Consider the following 20,782-nt stretch of genomic DNA (forward strand, 5'->3'; position numbering starts at 1 on the left):
AACACCACAAAGCAGATAAATACAAATACAAACGTCGGTTGAAGAACATTAGAAGATCAGTACAAATAATTTTTCAAATCACAATTTGATTATATTTATGGTTTCCAGTTTTACTGAAGCTGCAGTCAGAGCAGTAAAAAAAACAAATATACAATTGGACAGATAATGACAGATACTACATCAGATTGTTCTATTTTCCTCTACTGAAATTGGGTGAAAATCTTCATCCCTTCCTTGTTACCTGCCTTACCTTTAAAGTAGATAAAACTATCCATCCATTAAAAAAAGACTTTTATCCTGATACAGTGCATACAAAAACACAACATTCCTACATTTTATTCACGTCACAGTCATCATTCTTTTACAAATAACCCCCATCTTTCGTTGGTTTAAAAAAAAAAGAAACGTAGTTTAGAACACTAATGACAGTCAGTCAGATAACAGCCGGCGCTTATGCAAAAATAAACAAAAAATGTTGGATACATTCACTGTTTACCTACCATCAACGTGAAAACGTGTTGAAAATGAGAAGGATCACCCCCTACGTCCATTTTCAAAGGCACTGCGTGATTTTAGAGGTCACGGTTCTTTGTCTAAATCAGAATTTTTATAACAGCCAACAGGACAAATGACCGGAGTCACAAAAATATGCAGTGGTTTGAGCTGAAAAGTAAAAACTAATGACTAACTACAGTATTTGACTTGCTATTATTGGTCCAGTAAGATGCGTGTGCCGCGTAAAACCTCAGTAGAAGGTGTGCAGAAATCAGTCTTGTGAGAATTGGAGAAAAAAAAACAATCCAAAGCATAGTTTGCAGAGAGAAATGTGGGCCTAATTTTGCCTGTCGAGGAAACGCAGGTGGATGGGGCTGGCGGGGCAAAGAAGACCGTGAGTTTTGGCCTTCACTTCAGCAGTCAGAGGCGACGTGACAATGCGAAACCTTTGGATGAGCTGCACGACAAGACAAGAGGACGCGCGTTACTGCAAGTATCCTACCGGAGATGGACGGTACGCATGCGGCGCGGTTGTCGGAACACAAATGTTGGGCTTTTCTTTCTTACCCTGGTCAGAACGAGATGCATTTCTAACTCGGCTATTCTCCTGCCAATGCAGCTCCTGATACCGTAGCCGAAGGGAATGGAGCCAAAGTTGTCCACGCGATCCGAGGCCTCTTTCCTGATCCAGCGATCCGGTCGGAAGTCCAAAGCATCGGCAAAGTTCTCCTCGTCCAAGGAAGTGGAGTAGTGGCACAGAGCTAACTGAGTCTAGCAAAGGGGGAAGGGGGGAAGCTATTGAGAACAACTGCACGGCGGCCATTGATAACACAAAGATGCCTGAGTCATAAGGGATCACCTTACAACTGCGTGGCTGCAGCACGCACAAAAAGGAGGAAGAGAGACGGACAGAGAGGTAGATTGAGAGACAGAGAGACAAACAGAGAGACAAACAGAGAGAGATACGGAGAAAGAGAGAGATACGGAGAAACAGAGAGATACAGAGAGAAAGACAGATAGGGAGACAGAGAGACAGACAGGGAGACAGACAGAGAGAGACGTAGGGAGACAGAGAGAGAGAGGAAGAGAAAGATAGAGAGACAGAGAAAGAGAGAGGCAGAGAGACAGATACAGAGACAGAGAGATAGAGACAAACGGCGAGATAGAGAAGAGACAGAGAAAGAGAGAGAGAGAGATACAGAGGCAGAGAGAAATAGGGAGGCAGAGACACAGAGAGAGAGGGAGAGAGAGAGAGAGACGCTATGTTCCTTCCTGTAGTCTAGCACATGCTTGGCATGTGTGACGTCCCGACAAGTGTCGTCGTACCCCTTTGGGAATGTAGTAGCCGCCTAGCACCAAGTCATCCTGGGTAATGCGTCCATTGCCCGGGAGAACTGGAAAAAGCCTGCTCAGAGGAAGACAAAAGACTGTTCGTCAACAAAGACACGGGAGCAAATTGTGCGGCGTTGCGTACCTGAGCGTCTCTTTGACCAGACCTTTGACCAGAGGCAAGCGAGGGACGTCTTCAGCTGAGGCCACGCCTCGCCGTCCCAAAGTCCTTATCACCTCCATGTAAATTTGCTCTTGGATTCCAGGGTGCCGTGCTAACAGGTAGCTGGCCCACGACAGGGTGAAAGATGTCTGGAAAAAAAAGATCGCAATCAAACAAACACAGCGGAAGAGTCCATTACGTTCCTACAGGACCCTCTGCACCCTGCCCACCACCTTTTCCAGCGACTCCCCTCATACAGGCTCTACCGATCCAAATCCAGCAGACATTTCAACAGCTTCTTCCCCCGTCGCCACGAGCTCTCGAAACACTAACACAAATAGAAGTGTCTAGTGCCTCTTTGCAATTTTTTTGATGATGATATTAGTTCAGCGTGTTCTACCTTGCGCGTTCTACGTACTGGACCAATAAAGATGATTGTGATTCTGGGAATTCTGATTCTGTTTTCATTCCTTCAATTTACTTAGGCGGGTTTTGTAAGCGCGAGCTGATCGAGGAGTTTTGCTCACGTTGCGTAAGCGTGTCGGGGGCTTTGGTGAGTGTGGACTTCTAGCAGGGGGTCTTATTTTTCCCCACGTGCTGAGCACACACCAGCTGCACTTCCCGTCCGTCCTTGCGCCCTCTTGCCATCATTCGGCAGAATGAGACGCCGCTAAATGCAGCCAGTGTGGATTGAAGAGGAGGCCTCGCAGTGCCAAACACACACGACACGTTGACTATTGGAGAAACGGTCAAAGTAGACCGGAAAGGCTAGCTCACTATGTTAGCATTTGTACAGCAACGCTAGCTAGCAAAGGGGTCACATTGAAACTGAATGAATTGAATTATTCACAAAGTGTCACGCTAATAAATATTAGCACCAAACGTTTCGGTGTTAATTTGAAGATAAAACAAAGCGCAAAACGTTACGTTGAATTCAAATGTCACCACCTCGTTTTGACCCAACTTGGGGAGTTCAAGAGTCATCATCCAAACCCGCAGCGAGAAGAAAGTCATTTGCTAAATAGTCGCGTGTGATATTAGAAGATTTACGGGAGTTTTTAAAAACCAATATTTGTGTTTTCTTGTTATTCCTATTTTGTGCCATGTTATTCATTCCCCTTGATCTTTTTCGTAAGTAGTGCCGCAATAGATACAAGTGTTGGCGTTATTCACCCACGCCGGCTAGTAGATAGCCAACAGATAGCTAGCTAGATAGCTAGCCACCTAGAAAGCTCTATAGCTAGATAGTAAGTTAGCTCATACACGGAAAGTCACTATTAAACCCACAGATAGAAAGCTAGCTAGCCAACTAGTAGATAGCCAAAACATTCATTGATTGAAGGGGCCGCTTATAATGCGGCGCACCATATGTAGCTAGTAGATAGCCAAAACAGATAGCTAGCCACTAATAGCTGTATGGAAAAGATGTTAAGATTTTATGTGATTGATTGAAGGTGCCCCTTCGAATGCGGTGGGTGTGTCATCTTCAGCGGGTTTGTCCGAGGTCTCAAGTGAAACGGGGACTTTGCTTGTTTCCCTTCAGCCTTCTTGTGACTTTCCCCAGTCGAGTATTTGATTACCGGCTGCGAATAGAGCCATGGAGATCAGCGTCTGACAATGAGCAAGCAAAGCTTTCTCCAGGCTTTTCTTTTCATGTGGGAACCTTCCAGCCACGCCATATGTCCCCTCCGTCTCTTGAGTAAGCAACCCCCCCCCCACCCCAAGACCCCACCCGGCCTCCATTTCGCACCCTTGAAAGCAGCTGGCAGAGACGCTAGCGACACCTGCGGCAAAGGCCAAGGGGGAATCATATGACAAAGGCTCATCCCCCCGCCCCCCTCCCTCCAATCTGGTATTTTCTAGCCCCCGTTCGACTCCCCCCTGGTGGATTCCAAGAGAATTTGTCTGACGCCAGCTCACCTCTGGTCAGTGTGCGCCATAACTCTAGCGGCGGCTAACGTGTCTTGACAGTTCCTGTGTTTGCTGAGTCAAAGGCGTAGCGCCGCTGAATCCACCCCCTACCAGCACACGGCCGTTGCAACAAGTTCAACCGAAACGTGCCCCCCACCACCCGCAAAACACCCGGGCCCATTATTATTATTATTATTATTATCATTTGAGTAAAAAAATCCGACAGGAACCTCAAAGAAACAAAGCCACGTGCAGATTTTTGCTCCAGGTATGAAAAGGATGACCGAAATGTGCTTTGGTGATATTGCCCAGAATAATTTCCCCACAAGGTTTTCTACAGCGCCAATACGCCAGCGCGGTTTTTGATTTGGACTGAACGTCTGTGCCATTTGACTGTCACGGCCGCACAGTTGGACAATGGACGCGTACGTGCAATGGCCGTGGCTTGGAATTGAAGCGGATTTATGTGGGACAGTAGATGTCTGTTTTCGTCAACGGATGCTACAGCTCCGTGTTTGCAAATGACATTTAGCTTGTAGCAGATGCGATCGTTTCACCGTGATGTCACTGATCCGCCGGTGAAAAGGATGCTTTGATCCTCTCGACTTTCATCTGCAACCGCTTTATACAATGAAAATGGTGCAGGATGATCGTCCGTGTCGTATTTGTTGTTTTTTTTCTTGCTTTGACTTCAAGATGGCGCCACGAGAGTGGCTGCCTTTACAGCAGCTTCTGTATTTGGTTTGTCTACTTCTTCCCTTCCTTTCCGCTTACTTTCATCCCTTTGCTGCTATGAAATGTCAATGTCTCCACTGCGAGACGAATAAAGAATAATCCGATCCTATCAGAAAATACAAAGGATTAATCTGATGTCTGATGAATTAATCGCAATAATAACAACAATAACTCCCTAAACCACAATGACTTGTTTTACTGCAGGTGATTTCTAATGATGTGGAAGCACTGAAGGCTCAGTGTTTCCACATCATTAGAAATCACTTGCAGTAAGTGAACACTGAGAAGAAGATTATCATATTTCTGTGGACCCCACCTCACCCCCACCCCAAACTACCATCACCATTAACTACTCTGACCTGACGCTGGCACAGCTAGAGGCATGGATGTGGCGCCACCCTTGAAACCTAACACTCACTCACACACACACGCACGCACGCGCACACGCACACACACACACACACACACAAACACGCACACACACACACGCACACACACGCGCGCACACACACACACACACACACACACACACACACACACACACACACACACACACACACACACACACACACACACACACACACACACACACACACACACACACACACACGCGAGGCCTTCATGTGCCGCCAAAGCACACATCCAGTTCCCCCGTGACATTCCTGGATGGTCTTTTTCACCCACCGTGTCGACCCCCGCCAGCAACATCTCGGTTGCATTGGCGTAGATTTCCTCCATGCTCATCTCCTTGCTGACTAGCATGTGCGTTAGCAAGCCGCCCTTCACTTCCTCTCCCCGCTCCAGCTGGGCCTTAATCTCACCCAGTCTCTTATCGATGTGAAGAACGCCTGAGAAGGTGGGGGGTGAGGGGGGCGGGACAAGAGAAAGGGAAATGGAGGCAGGGAGGGAGGGTGGTGAAAGAAAGAAAGAAAGAAAAGAAAGGCAAGAGAGAAGCAAGTTATGCAACCAAAAGAAGTCAGACGCCCACAAAGTCATTCCCTCAAATAGTTCCCTTTCCTTTCCTTTGGCAATGGCCTCTTTGTTATTTGCCAATGGACATGCCGGAGAAAGATTTGAGGTGCCTTTTTGAAACTACACTTCAATCAAATACTCCGTATACGTGTACACGGCAATATCGACTGCGCAAAAGCGTTAGCCTCCAAGGTTAAAGGGCAACTTACTGAATTGGAAGAGGCCGTCCCAGGAGAAGCAAAACTCCCGCCAAGGTTTCGGAATGACGGGTCGCAGCCACTTGGGAATGGCTCCGGCGTACATGGTGGTCTTGAAGGAACTGAACATCAGGTTGAGCGCATTGATGTACTTTTGCGTTTCTTGGGGAATCTCCTTTTCCAGACAGCCTAAACGGCACTCGTACAAAATGGCCGCTATACCTGACAGGGCAACAAACGCACAAAGAAATAAACAAACAAACCTAACATCAACGATTACAAATTCACTCATTGAATAAACAAATAAATGAACACGGGCAAATAAACATTTCAAGTAATACATACAAAATACACCAATAAAAATAAAAACATCAAGTAATTAACCAATAAAAAATACACCAATAAAAATAAAGACATCAAAGTAATTAACCAATAAAAAATACACCAATAAAAATAAAGACATCAAGTAATTAACCAATAGAATCCCTAAGAAATATCCGATGAAACGATTGACCGGTTGATGAATTAAATATGACTGAATCAATGAATGAATTGATGGTGTTATTCATGAACTATTTCGATAAACAAATCCATAAAAAATGGCTAAAGTAATCCATCAATAAGACGGACATCTCCCTTTTTTGTTTCTGACAAAAGGGCCGTTCCTCTTTGACGGACGGACCTTCCATGGCGTATTTGAAGAAGAGGTCATTGACGTTGACGCCACTTGCTGCGTCCGCCCGCTCGCTCGCTCGCAGAGTCCAAACTCTGTCGATCAGGTCATCCACCACCTCGTTGAGGTCACGGGAGAAGGCGGCCACGTCGCGAGGGCGCATGATGAGCTGGCGAAGGACGCTTCGCATTTTCAGCCAATGCTCTCCCTCCCTGGAGAAAAGACGCCATTTGAGGAAAGCCGTTGGAAAAGCAGCAGGCCGACGGCAAACATCTCAGAGGCTGCGCTCGCTGATTTTTCCGCCGCTCGCTCCGTCACGGATGAGAGGAGAAGTGGACTCACGCCGAGATGAGGCCCGTTGACCGTCCCCTCATGTCTCGGTATTCTTTCCAGGACTCCATGTTGGCTCTCTGAGGGGCCGCGCCTTCGGCCCTCAGCACCTCCGCCACCAGATCGCGAGCGGCGACGGAGACCACCAGTTGAGGCCCGAAACGGGATTTGAAAATCTTGCCATATTTCTTGCTGTGCTCCATCTGTCACACACACACAGGCTCACGTCAGATTCTTCCTTTGCGCTCATGGAACTTACTAGACTGTCACTTTGTCGCCTTCAACCTTGAACAACACGCCTAGATACGTAGTTCCATCATTTCATGCCTTCCTTCAGAGTAAAATATGAGATTCCCCAAAGTGGAACGACGCCCCGCAGAATCCACGCCGCTCACAATTCAACCTTGGTTTTAACTCATGCACAGCCATTCACTGATTTATTCGGGAGGTCCGGCGCCATTCCCCAATTTGTTCGGCTTTTCTTCTTTCATGCTTGGGTGCCGAAAAAGCTCCGGCCATGGCCTCGGGCTATGTTTTTTTCCTCTTTTCCGCAAGGGGGTAGGTAGCATTTGCCTTTTTTCCACGTTAGCGCTTTGTTCCAGCTTCAGCTGTTGTTAAAGCGCTATATGTAGCCGTTGTATTTTGGACATCGGCCCTCATTTCAAGCTCATATAACTGCAGACCTATATCTGTTAGGAATTAACTCCTTTTTCCGATGAAAGAAATCATTTTTTGCCGCGGGCCACCTGCTGGTTGAGGTTTCCTCCCGCAGGTTGTTCTAAATGTTTCAACCCCTCCACATACGACGCCAAGAGCGCACAACAAATTCACGATGAACTAATTTTCTCATTTGAATTCAAACATGATAACTGTTATTGTGGCTTACATATGACAATTTTAAATTTTAGTTCACATTTTAGTACGCATCACGGCACTTGATGTGCTCGATTTGCAAGCTAGCTCGCTTACTAGCTGCCTGGATAGACGAGCATGGGATTCCGCAAGTTTGATTTGCTTTGGCGGGCCGAATAAATTGATGCGGCGGGCCAGATTTGGCCCCCGGGCCTTGACTTTGACACCCGTGGTCCAAGGTTTTTAACGCCGCAATGAATGTTGAGGTAGTCCTAAAGGGAGTGACAATGACAAAAACCCTGGCACTGGAGTGGACACATTTTGGCACATGGTCTGGCAGTGAATGAGTCGATGTCGCCGGAGCAAAGACCCGCCATCATTTTCATTGCTACTTGAAAATATATTTGGGAAGGATTCCCCATCGCTCAAGCCTGCGTTGACCCACGGGAAAGTCAAAACAATCCTACAGTCGTGCCGGCCCGAATGGCGTGATTATAAATAAATCAGCTTCGTGACTCAAAACAGCCAATGTTCATGTTTTCGGCAGCTTTAGTAACTACGTTTCTACAACGGGGAGTGAGAGGTGTTGGGATCCGAGGCAAAAACGATCTAAAGGACTGTCAGAGTAGACTCCTAGAAAAGCGATCCTCGTTTCCTTTTTGAGCCCACACCAGCGAGTAAGCCATTGGCGCGATGCGTCCATTTGCCCAATTGCCAGGCTCGCCTACCTGAATTTGATGAATCCGACTAAAACCGTCCCTCCAGAAGAACTCGACGAGGTTGGACGTGATGCCGGGTCCCGGCATCTCCTTCAAACTTTTCACTCGAGTGTGCGTCGCCGCGATGAGAGCGGGGGACGCGCCGTCCGCGCCGTCCTCTTCTGTTGACGCCGGGACCCCGAAAGCGTCGCTGGGCGCCGACTTGTGCAGAGCCCGCAGCGTGGCCGGCAGCTGCTTATTCAGACGATCGCCTCGCAGATATTTCCAGCTAGCGGTCGTCAAATGATTGAGCGCGGCCATTTTTTGGGGGTGACTGTCCCCCCCCGCCCCCCGTACGTAAGAGCGACCCGGTCGGCGTTTACATGTAGCACGTGCTCGCCCGGTGGGCTCAAAGCAGTAATGTGAGGCTGCTGGATTTGTGTTGGGAAGCGCTTTAAAACGCACCCTTGGACAACTTCCATTGGATGTTTGCTTCGGGATGTGGGCGTTTTCTTCCACCCACGACCCCTTCAAAAGACTGCTGGGTTCATCCTTTTTTTTTTTTTTTTTTTTTTTTTGGGGGGGGGGGGGGGGTTGATTACAACATGCCGTTGTTACGTCACACCGATCTATCGGCATGCGTGCATTTCACCCCTTCAGACACACTGCCATGAATATACACCAGAAAGATCGCTGAAGGAATAAGACTAACAATAATAATAATAATAATAATAATAATAATAATAATAATAATAATAATAATAATAATAATAATAATTATTATTATTATTATTATTATTATTATTATTATTATTATACATTTCATTTATAAGTCTGTGTAAGCTCTCAGTCGTACAGGAGTGGTCCATCGATGAGAAGGTTTCTTCAGCCGTCATCTGTACAAAAGTGAAGGTTTCGGACGTTTCGCCTCCTATCCAAGAGACTTCGTCAGCGAACTAAAGTCTGACTGGTCGTATCGGCCCCATTTATATATCCCTAATGTCCAGACCTAGTGTAGTGGCGCCGGACACAGCTATGATAGGTCCCTACTCTCAGGTTGGGGGGGGCGCGGGACCCCCCCCCTTGTGGCCCCACTGATTGTTCCTACATTCCTGACTAACGATTGGCCTATTACCCCCACTCCCCCCGGTATCACCTCATCAGCATAACGACCCTCATCAGCATTGCGAAAGTTGCCTAACCTGTTTTGCCTGAGCAGGCTATTGTATGAACGATCCAAATTGAACCTCACACCACCCGACCGGTTTAATGAAGGATTTTGTTGTTTTATAAGAATCGCCTCTTTTACCCCCCTTTCAAACAACAAAATCCTTCATTAAACCGGTCGGGTGGTGTGAGGTTCAATTTGGATCGTTCATACAATAGCCTGCTCAGGCAAAACAGGTTAGGCAACTTTCGCAATGCTGATGAGGGTCGTTATGCTGATGAGGTGATACCGGGGGGAGTGGGGGTAATAGGCCAATCGTTAGTCAGGAATGTAGGAACAATCAGTGGGGCCACAAGGGGGGGGGTCCCGCGCCCCCCCAACCTGAGAGTAGGGACCTATCATAGCTGTGTCCGGCGCCACTAGGTCTGGACATTAGGGATATATAAATGGGGCCGATACGACCAGTCAGACTTTAGTTCGCTGACGAAGTCTCTTGGATAGGAGGCGAAACGTCCGAAACCTTCACTTTTGTACAGATGACGGCTGAAGAAACCTTCTCATCGATTTCATTTATAAGCACATTTCTAAACTGGATTAATATAAGTATTATTGTAATTTAATAATAATAATTTATTATTGTCCCTTAATATGAGTATTATTATAATAATTTCATAATAATAATAATAATAATAATAATTGCATAATAATAATAATAATTTATTATTATCGATTAATAATAAAATTAATAGCAACACCTCTCTGACGAAGGCGGAAGTATACGCCGAAACATGTCAGATATTTGAACACCTACAATACACTGTCTGTAAGTAAATAATCTGTTTTAAATTAAATTAAATAAAAATAATTTAAATAAAAACATAACTAATTAATTTTGTAATAATAATATTAATTGAATAATAATAATACATTATATTTCTCAGCGCCTTTCAAAACTCTCAAGGACACTTGATAGTCAGGGGATAAATAAATGATTAATCAAGTAAGAATAATAATCAAATAATTAAATAGTTAAAGTAATAATTATTAATATTACGTTGAAATAATTACATAATTAGTTACGTATTTTGCTAATTAAATAATGTCAATATTAAATTTGTAATAAATGTATGATTTTACATTGTTTTGATACATTGTTATTTTCTAGTACCTTTCAAAACTCTCAAGGTCACTTTCCATTCATAAACACAAGAACAATAAAACCAGAGATAAAATTATCAATCATAAAAGTGGTCGTGTCTAATGTCACACGACTTTGATCGAGCGTTTAAACCAAGAAAGCCCCTTGCTTCAGAGCCTCCTTTTCAGAATCAGAATCAGAATCATCTTTATTGCCAAGTCGCTCGTCACTCTCATGAATTCTCATGGTGTAGTCATTCAATATACACCCTCTGTGCACACGTGCGCATTCCAATCTAGCTCATCAACAAGCCAATTGGCCTCAAGTGTTATGAGACACGACACCAAATCAGAATTCGCAGAGCAGAAGCCCTTGGTCAGTTAAAAAAAAAAAGGGGGAATGGGCAAAGGTGGACACTTTCCCACGCTCACTTCTTTGGCGCCATGCACAAAGCAACCGACCCTTCTTGAGTTCTTTGGAACAACATGCACCGTGGAAAACTGCTTAATCCACTCATTCAAATTAAAAGGATGAAATTGGCTCATCTTGTTTTGTGGAGAGCAAAAAAAACAAATGACCACGAGATGAGTGGATGGACATCCCGACCAAAGGAGGACACTGCAGCTTCAGCCCTGATCATCGCCTCCCTGGTCAGCAATTTCTATCATTCAAGACCAATGGGTGTTTTTGTTCATACGCTGCCACGGTTTCCTTTTCAGCACCCGAAACAGATTCAGCGGATACTTTTTTTGTTCAAACTACAGTACAGTGAGACCTCAACTTACAAACACCTTAACTTACAAACTTTTCGTCTTACAAACGTCAAATTTCTGAAAATTAAACCTTATAATAAGCACTATTTTCATAATACACACCCACCACGGCTGGCGGGGTGATCTTCGGCGGAAGCACACGACCGAACAGCACCAGAGGTTATGTTACCAACAGTCCTTATGGAAGGTGACTCTCCTTCCATAAGCCATCAACGACCATCAAAAAGGTCAATAAAACTTTATTTTACAGCACAGTTTATTTCTTTAATTACAGTCCTCGTGTAATGCGCCTCTCTTTCCAAACAGCAATTCCCTTTGACCTCCAACACCATTCCATCAAGCCATAAATGACCATCACAATGTAAATAAAGTGACTTTATGATACAATTCAGTGTATTTCTTTCATTACAATAAAATAGTACATTTATTATACATAGAATAAGGTATGTTGTGTGTAGTTTTAAGGCTTATTTAGTTGAAAAGTATATTTTATGGAAACCCAGGAACGGATTATTCCCATTTTAATGGTTTCCTATTGGGATTTTTTTTTCGAGATACACACTTTTCGTCTTACACACTCTGTCTGGGAACCAATTAAGTTCGTAAGTCGAGGTCTCACTGTACTTATCAAGCGACCGCAAACAGCAAGTTGGCCTGTGCGTCCCGGTTAAAGACGGCGGCTACACAGGCACATCCCAAGCAAGCAAAGGCTTCATTGAGTCGCGGTTTCTCCCTACTCGCCACGTCCTTTGCAATGCATAGAGCACCTTGTTTCTCAACTGCTAGCTTGGAGTAATAACGCCACATATCGATTAATTTCGATCGAGCAATGGAGACGAAATCTCGTGAAGTGCAGGATAATAGTCGGAGTTGACACCGGAACTCGCCACCACCGTGGCGGAAATAGGAAGTAACGGCGGTTTCGGTTCGAAGTATCAACTTTGACATGCACTGCTTTTGGGGCTATTTGGATAGTTCAACGAAGACCAAATATACGCCCTTAACTGCAGCAAGTGCAGTACTAAGATGGTGAATATATTCAATATACAGTACACACTAAACTGTAACCGTCACGATTACAATGGTGAGGTTTTCCAATACTTTTACTTTTGAAGCCGATTTCCTGTGTAGCGGTGAACTGAGCGCATGCGCAGTATTGCTCAAAATGTCGACCAACGTTTTGAACGCTCTCTAGTGTTTTACATGAGGCCGAATGAGTTCTATTTGGTTTTCGGGTTGGACCTTCGCCTTAAAACCGCCTTACAACACGAGTCAAGTGTAGTTTGTGCTAACCGGTGCCCGGATGGCGTCCCTCAATTCTAACTTTACAAACGCTAACGATTCTGACGATGAACGCGAATGTGAGTACAAATTCAATTTTGAAATACAGAAATGCTAAATGACACGAGGTCAGTTTCATCATCCTTTTGCAATTCGCCGGTTAGATGCCGGTCCCGCTTTGCCTCCCGGTTATAAACGAGGAGAAGCAGCCAGCTCGTCGGACGACAGTGAAGAAGTGGCCGTCAAAAGAGTCAAGACTTCACAAGACAAGCACGCACAGTATGTAGATCGGACGAAAACCCAGCACGAACAAACGAAATGGGAACCAAAGCACAGTTTTCCTATCTGTCGTTTGAACAGATCTGACAAGCCAAAGGACGAAGAAGATGACGGCTTCTTTGGACCCGCATTACCACCAGGCTTCGGCAAGAAACACAGTTCACCAGAAAGGTGACCAAAAACATGTCTTCAAAAGCACATAGCATGGCGCAACCCAGTGCAGTCATTAGCCACAATAGTCTGGGAAGGAAATGACTGTATACGGTGAGGGAATTCATTTTTGGGGGGGTTGAGTTGGACTTGAAAGTCTTGATTTCAGGTCGCCTATGCTGGGACCAGCTTTGCCTCCTGGGTTCCGTCGTGCAGCACATGACCATGATGACCATGATGATGATGGTGATGAAGAGGGCCTCGCGGGACCGGCCTTGCCACCCGGTTACAAGGCCGAATCCTTCAGCAGTGAGGAGGACGACGAGATTATCATTGGACCCATGCCATCCAATGGTCCGGTTGAAAACACAGCGGCTTTGGACATTGAACGCCGGGCACAAATCATGAAAGACAAGCTAACTAAAGTTGTAAGTCCAGATTTTTCTTCTGAATCATCCATTTTTATGAAGTGCGGAAGGCCCCGTGGAGTTTTACCCGACATTTTGCATCTCTAGGATGTTCCCGAGGCGCCAAGCCGAGAGACTTGGATGACTGAGCTTCCACCGGAACTCCAACACATTGGCGTGGCGGCTCGCACTTTCAAAAAGAGGTCGGGTCCGGAGAAGGGCGACCGCTCCATTTGGACCGATACACCCGCCGACGCTGAGCGCAAGGCCAAGGTAGGAAACGTCAACCATTGCCATTGTAGCTTGCTAGCTAGCGAGCTCGCTGTGTAACTGGCTATCTGTGAGCCATCTATTGGCTATTTACTAGCTAGCTGGCTAGCTTTCTATCTATTTGAGTTACTTCTGCAATGAGTGAACGCTGGCGCGTGTGGCTGCGTCTGCTCACCCACAGAAAAACGTCTCCTGTGACTGAAAAGTGACCTTGACAGTTTTGAAAGATGCTTATAAATGAAATAAATTCTTCTTCTTCTTCTTCTTCTTCTTCTTCTTCTTCTTCTTCTTCTTCTTCTTCTTCTTCTTCTTCTTCTTCTTATTATTATTATTATTATTATTATTATTATTATTATTATTATTATTATTATTATTATTCCCGCTGTATAAGCAGCACGTGTCAATCGGCAGCATTGTTTTATTTCCTAATGACACCCTGAGCATTCCGATTCTGATTGAGTTTCATTTTGAACAACAGGAACGTCTGGAGAGAAAGAAAAGGGGTGAGACTGAGAAAGAGTCCCCCCCACAAATCTCTCCAAAGGATTTAGAGATGGCAGATAAAGTCTCCAAATATAATGTAAGTTGCAGCGTCCTTGTACTTGACACGCGGCTATCTCCCAATTCCTTGTAATGCTGTCGTCTTCTCTTCTCCATGAAAGAAAACCAAGCGTTCGGAATCTCTGATGAGTTTGCATTCAAAGAACATGAAGGAGAAAGCAAGGCAGGTGAAAGACAAGCCGGTGGAGAGGAGAGCATTCGATCGGGAAACGGACCTGCAGGTCAATCGCTTCGATGAGGCGCAGAAGCAGCGTCTGCTGAAGAAATCTCAGGAACTGAACACACGCTTCTCCCACAGCAACGATAAGATGTTTTTGTAAGGACATTGTTTAGACTTATGTGTCTATTGAATCATGCAGACAATTATTTGGGAGAGCTAAAAGAAGGTTTTCCCACTGATTATCGTCATTGTTCAAAAAAATATGATGACTGTAAATATCACTGCTGTGATTTAAAATGCAAAAGTAGTTGAAAACTGTTCTGCTGTTGTAGAAAAAAATTGGAAACAACCATTTTTATTTTGATAAATGAATAGACATTTTAATAGCCATTGTTTTTCTGACAATGATGGTGATGCTACCTACGACTGAACCTCAATCCATTGTTCGAAAAACTTTAATTGGGTTTTGCCACCTTGTGCACTCATACCAAAGGATTTACAAACTACAAGTTCCATGCAAAGTATTTTTGAGTCTGCATACTCAAATAACATGCATAAAAACAGGACAATTATTGTGAAAGTGATGAAGAATTGGTCAATTGGAAGTAGTGAATATATATCTACCACAAAACATGAACAGACGTTCAAATGTTACATCTAAAAAAATATATATAGTCTCTTGCCTTGCTTTGGTTGTGTAGTTGGAGGTGATAGTTGTCAATCTGTTTCAATCTGTTTATGTATATTATGTTTTTAAGATATTAAAGCGTCCAGCCTGACTGTACCCATGATAACTTCCACATTGTTTTCAGTGTTTATATTTTCCCTGACGAAAAAAATAATTCACACCTTGAAAATATTGTCCCTAAAATACAAAGGGTAACTAATTCATTGTGAACCCATCGTGTTGTGTTGCATTTTTTATTTGAAACATCGAATCGTCATGAAAGTCGCAAAATAAGTCGAACGCGTAGCCATAAAGGGAATTGGTACAAAAACGTATGACGTAGTGATTCCGTTTGGACCTTCTCGGGCACTATATCCCGGTACACCTACGCATGCTATTTGAAGCCTTTAGCCTGCTCTAGTCTAGAATCTCTAGAATTAAAAAGAAGACAAAATTACAATGTCAGAAAAAGCGGGAGACGTTGATTTAACCGGGGCGAAACTAAACACGGGGGTCTGGCTTGTAAAGGTATGAACACGGATCGAGATCATTGAAAAGTCTTTCAATCGTTCGAAATAGGAGCTAATCGTAGCTGTGTGTGGCTAAGTGACGACGCTAACTCCAATTCAGTAGCATTGTCTCAAATTTCTCAAGTGCATTGAAAGAAGGGAAAATCCAATACAAATATCAACGTTTCTCATCTACGGGATTGATCGTGGTTTTGAGCAACCGTTTTCTTTCCTACAGAAGCGCTCGATTTGTACTTTTGTACGTGTTTGCAAAACAAAAAAACAAAAAACAACAACAACAGATCGAAGAAAGTGTTTTTTTTCCCTATATCTTTCCTAACCTATGAAGAGGTTTGTTGCGGTGACGTGGCGGCTCGTGTCTAAATACATCCAGTCAATGACTAAATTGCGACTGTGACCGCAGGTGCCCAAGTACCTCGCTCATCAATGGACGAAAGCCACAGGAAGAGGCGAAGTGGGCAAACTCAGAATCTCCAAGTACGTGAAACCAGAGCGGAAGGGAGACCTAGGCTTCTCCAGATAGTGTCTTTTTCAAGATAGTATAGTATGATCGTTTGTCTTTGGATATTTATGATAGTATAATGAGGGAGTTCTGACGTTCAGTCTTTTGGCTTTAACCAACACCAATTGATTTCTTCACTCAAGGAAGGGAAATCAAGGGAAAGCAGAGGTAAGAACCCCACGATACTCTTTCTCAATGTCAACACCCTCTCAACACCCATTTTAGCGGGTAGTCAGTCATTCGATTAGATACAACAGTCTAAACTGCTTCAAGAAAATATCAGGAAAGTACTCCTAATCCGCACCAAAATTGTAATGTGCACCTCCACCGATGCCCGTTTCCACCTCTGAAAATTTCAAAGCAATCGCCAAAGTATTTTGGATTTTATGGCCTTTAAGCTTAATCCTCCCATACAGCTTCACTATAAAGCTTAACAAGGCTGACTGTTTGTAATTGTATTCTTATTTATGATCAACTGCCCTCAAGATCATGTGCGTATATCTTCCAAAGCACTGGGGCAATTTTCTTTTTTTTTTGGTAATATTGTCAGAGGATGGACAAAACCGGGATAGATGGAGGACATTGATTCGCTGTGGCCGACCCCCGAGGGGAAAAGCCGAAAGGAAAAGAAGAAGAAGATTGTCAGAGGTTGGGATGGGCTTAAGTAGTGATGTTGATGTATTTTTGGACATAAAGCGTTTTGTCCCCTCCCTCCCTGTGTCCAATTCCGTTTGTCATGTGACTTGCAGGTGTCTTTTACATTAAACGAAGAGTTGACCGCAATTGAGGGCATGGAAGACAAAACGGTGTCTGCACCTCGGGAACACCCGTTGACCATGCAGACGGTGGGAGGTCAGACGTTGGCCGTGTTCACAGAAACGGCGTCGGGTGAGCGTCTTTCCTTTTTCTTGGAGCTTGTCTTTTGGCGTGCTGCTTGTTGTGCCCTCTCAAACGCAGAGAAAAAAAGGTTGGCTGCATCAAATAAGTATCGCTCAAACAATTGCTTGAAGCCATCAGAAAGACAAAAGTGCCTTTTTTGTCCCCCCCATTCCATTCCAGATACATCCTGTCGATGTTTTGATTTGACTATCTCCTCCCCCCTGTAGGCCAGTCAGAAGAGAGATCTGATGGTGGCAGCTCAGTTTCGGGGGCAGGTGCCGCTCCAGGTGAGATCACCTTTTTGCATTGAATCGCACACAATCAAACCAGCGATAGTGACTTGACATCTTTTTTTTTTAAGCTACAGTCAAATCTGGGTTTTCGATCATAATCCGTTCCAGAAACCTGTTTAAAACGCGAAACGTTTGCCATTATAATCAATGTCATCAATGCCTGATTTTTTTAATCGTTTTTTAATTGTGATTGAACAATACAAACACGCCCGCCCACAATGAAGTGACATACAGTGATACCTCGGCTTACGAATTCTTTAGCGAGAATCTAATCTTGGCATACCAACTAGTTTTCGGGAAACACGAGGAGCGCCACAATGGCTGGCGGACTCGTTTTCGGCGGATGAACACCAAACCACATGGACGAATCAGAATCAGAATACCTTTATTTGTCCCGCAACAGCGCCACCTTGGCTGCCGGACTACTTTTCCACACCAACTTTCTTTGAGTGCACTCAATGCAGACGTGGTTTGTCATGGAGTGGATACTTTTGCTTTTTTGGGACCAAAACGACCCCACCGCAGGCTCGTGTTGAGCCGAAGGGGACACGAAAAAATGACGGTTGAGCAGAAGAAGGAGCTCATTGAAAAACACCAACGAGGTGTGCATTTGTGTGACTTAGCGTCCCAGTACCAGTACGCTAGCTAAGTCGACCATTGCTACGTGTGGCTAAGGGTGGTTCTGTGTTGTCTAAGCAACCGTCTCAGGCAATAGAAGAGGTTGAAAAACATCTGTTGATTTGGATGAACGAAAAGCAGCTAGCAGGGGACAGTGTGAGTGAGGGTATTATCGCCGAGAAAGTACAGCAACTTCACTCGGAGATCATCAAGAGGCAACGACATCAACGACCATCACAAAGGTCAATAAAACCACTTGATTATCCAGTACAGTTTATTATTTCTTTAATTACAATACAATAGCACATTTATTATCCATAAAAGAAGGTCTATTTTGTGTAGTCTTGAGGCTTATTTAGTAGAAAATGATTTTTTATGGGGACCTGGGAACGGATTCTTCTCATTTTTAATGGTTTCCTATGGGAATTTAATGTTTGGAAGACACACTTTTCGCCTTACACACACTTTCTGGGAACCAATTAAGTCCGTAAGCTGAGGTATCACTGTATAAGGAAGCAGAGGGGCGTCCAGTGGTGCATTCAGGTGCGCTCAGTTTGGTCGAGAACCCATTTTTGGTTGCAAACCGAGGCATAAAACCCAATTGGTTGAGAACCCAGACGTTGGAAAACCCAGCCTTGACTGGACTTCTCAAACAGCCAAACTGGACACACATTTCCACCTCAGTAATATATGGGAAATTCTTTTGATTTACACTGCGTGTCATAAAATAATATCTCTATATATTTTTCCTTTTGTCCAGATAAAATTTCTTTGGAGGGCGTTGTGGTTCAGAGAGCCGATTGCAGGCCGGCCGTCAGTGAAAACTACATGAAGCTCAAGAGGTGACGGGGTTGTTGTCTCTTCAAAACTTCAAATGGATTTTATGAAATGGCAAATATATATATCTATGTATATATATGTGTATATATATATATATATATATATATATATATATATATATATATATATATATATATATATATGTGTATGTGTTTGTATATATGCTTGACTGTATTTTAAATCCATGTCTTCAATTGAAAAACGAAAACGGTTGTTGCCGTGTATCCCGAAACAGGTTACAAATTGAAGAATCCACCAAGCCGATTCGGCTGTCGCAGCAATTGGCCAAAGCGGTGACCAACAACTACAAACCGGTGGCCAACCACGCCTACAACGTAAGGACTCTCCTTGTGTCTGTTTGTCTATTTTCGGTCACCTCCATTTGCGCCCATCATGCTTGCCCACCCGCCCGTCATGGACAAGGCAAAGGCCTCGTCCGTGGAGAACCTTTTCTCCATTTTGATTGGGCTGACTAGCGCAGTGGTTGTGAACTTTTTTCCTAGTTGGCACTCTATTGATTTCACCAACCAGCTCCAGAGAGATCGCTAGCTAGCTCGCTATCCCGAGATAGAGAGCTTGCGAGCAAGCTCCACGCAGACATACAGATAGATAGATGTATCAAATCATTATTATTTTAATAATTGGTTTACTTTACAGCTATAAGGCTTGATTAGCATTCTCCCTAATGCCAATGAACACAATGACTTCTTGATTTGCCAACGTTTTGACTATTTTTTTGGTTAGCGGGCCATTATCCCTGAAAAAAAGTTTCATTTCCCCCAGGGTATCCTCGCACCCCCCGGAACCACTATACTAGCGGCTATTTCCATATTGTCCTGACCACCAAAGTTACGATGGGGGTAGACATTTGTTTTTCTACTTCTTTCTTTCCTTTCCTCTTCCTTTCATAACTTTTCTGCCGTGAAATGTAAATGTGAGACGAATAAAGGTACATCCAATCCAATTCAGAATCAGAATGATCTCAATTGGCCAAGTCTGTAGTACACACAAGAAATTTTGGATTTGGTGCGCGTGGATTGCTAGCGCCTGCCTGAGGGGAGTCGCTGGAAAAGGTGGTGGACAGGGTGCAGAGGGTCCAGTAGGATTTTCTGCGCTCTTGCATCTTCATCTTCATCATCATCATCGCTGGCTGAAATGTCATTTCAGATGGAGTACGAGAGGAAAAAGAAAGAGGAAGGCAAAAGAGCGAGAGCGGACAAGCAGCAGGTGTTGGACATGCTATTTTCTGCTTTTGAGAAGCACCAATACTACAACATCAAAGACCTGGTGGACATTACCAAACAGCCTGTGGTGAGATTTCTTGTCGTCCGTCAAAGAGCTTTCAATCATTCCGGATGCCATGAGCTTCCCTTTGATGTTTCCACATTCACATGTCCAAAATTGTCCTACTTTTATCGTATTTTTGGTTTTATCCGCAGATAGCGTTGACACTATTTTCCCCAAACGACTTTTGTTGACAGATTTATCTGAAGGAAATCCTGCGCGACATCGGCATCTACAATGTGAAGGGGACGCATAAAAACACTTGGGAGCTCAAACCCGAGTATCGACATTATCAAGGCCAGGAAAAAGTCGACGAATAGGACAGCTCTTGGAAATGTTTGTGAATTGTTTCATGTTGAACGAAAAATGCTTTTAACTGCATGTTTTTACAGACATGTTGACGCAGTCACTTTGTCAGTTTGATCATTTTTATCTTGACATTTCACTCATCTCCAACCATTTTTTTTATCTAATCATAAAAACCTCCGCTACAAATATGCGTTGAATTCCACGGCCTGTCGAGCAGTGTTATAACTTCCGTCTTTCCAGCAACCATTTTTAAAAGGACCGTACCATGTCGACGGCGCCTTAAAAATCAAAGCAACTATAAAACATGGGAATATGCGT

The 20,782-nt window shown here is 44.1% G+C and overlaps 3 protein-coding genes across 4 annotated transcripts; 2 read left to right on the forward strand and 1 right to left on the reverse strand.

Moving 5' to 3' along the window:
- Positions 1 to 320: 320 nt before the first annotated feature.
- On the reverse strand, positions 321 to 8,788 carry cyp27c1 (cytochrome P450 family 27 subfamily C member 1). The gene is made up of 9 exons (XM_088993149.1): positions 8,386 to 8,788; positions 6,818 to 7,008; positions 6,485 to 6,687; positions 5,815 to 6,024; positions 5,318 to 5,481; positions 1,970 to 2,136; positions 1,822 to 1,900; positions 1,063 to 1,266; positions 321 to 952 (listed from the first exon to the last, which is right to left on the reverse strand). The coding sequence occupies exons 1-9, from the start codon at positions 8,674 to 8,676 to the stop codon at positions 833 to 835; spliced, it is 1,629 nt and encodes a 542-aa protein (XP_088849275.1). The 5' UTR covers positions 8,677 to 8,788; the 3' UTR covers positions 321 to 832.
- A 3,671-nt stretch (positions 8,789 to 12,459) lies between these two features.
- On the forward strand, positions 12,460 to 15,342 carry gpalpp1 (GPALPP motifs containing 1). 2 transcript variants are annotated; one of them, XM_088993156.1, is made up of 7 exons: positions 12,489 to 12,795; positions 12,880 to 12,994; positions 13,076 to 13,165; positions 13,314 to 13,572; positions 13,660 to 13,824; positions 14,300 to 14,401; positions 14,484 to 15,342. In XM_088993156.1, the coding sequence occupies exons 1-7, from the start codon at positions 12,738 to 12,740 to the stop codon at positions 14,700 to 14,702; spliced, it is 1,008 nt and encodes a 335-aa protein (XP_088849282.1). In that variant the 5' UTR covers positions 12,489 to 12,737; the 3' UTR covers positions 14,703 to 15,342. The 2 variants fall into 2 exon arrangements, with proteins under 2 accessions (XP_088849281.1, XP_088849282.1); XM_088993155.1 differs by having other exon boundaries at positions 12,460 to 12,795; positions 12,880 to 13,165.
- A 248-nt stretch (positions 15,343 to 15,590) lies between these two features.
- Positions 15,591 to 20,561, forward strand: gtf2f2a (general transcription factor IIF, polypeptide 2a). The gene is made up of 9 exons (XM_088993165.1): positions 15,591 to 15,737; positions 16,143 to 16,216; positions 16,385 to 16,409; positions 16,991 to 17,129; positions 17,348 to 17,407; positions 18,792 to 18,873; positions 19,107 to 19,206; positions 20,039 to 20,182; positions 20,353 to 20,561. The coding sequence occupies exons 1-9, from the start codon at positions 15,669 to 15,671 to the stop codon at positions 20,473 to 20,475; spliced, it is 816 nt and encodes a 271-aa protein (XP_088849291.1). The 5' UTR covers positions 15,591 to 15,668; the 3' UTR covers positions 20,476 to 20,561.
- Positions 20,562 to 20,782: the final 221 nt, after the last annotated feature.

This window comes from Hippocampus bargibanti, linkage group LG03 (assembly GCF_051943395.1).
Source record: "Hippocampus bargibanti isolate YZ-2025 linkage group LG03, ASM5194339v1, whole genome shotgun sequence".
NCBI lineage: Eukaryota > Metazoa > Chordata > Actinopteri > Syngnathiformes > Syngnathidae > Hippocampus > Hippocampus bargibanti.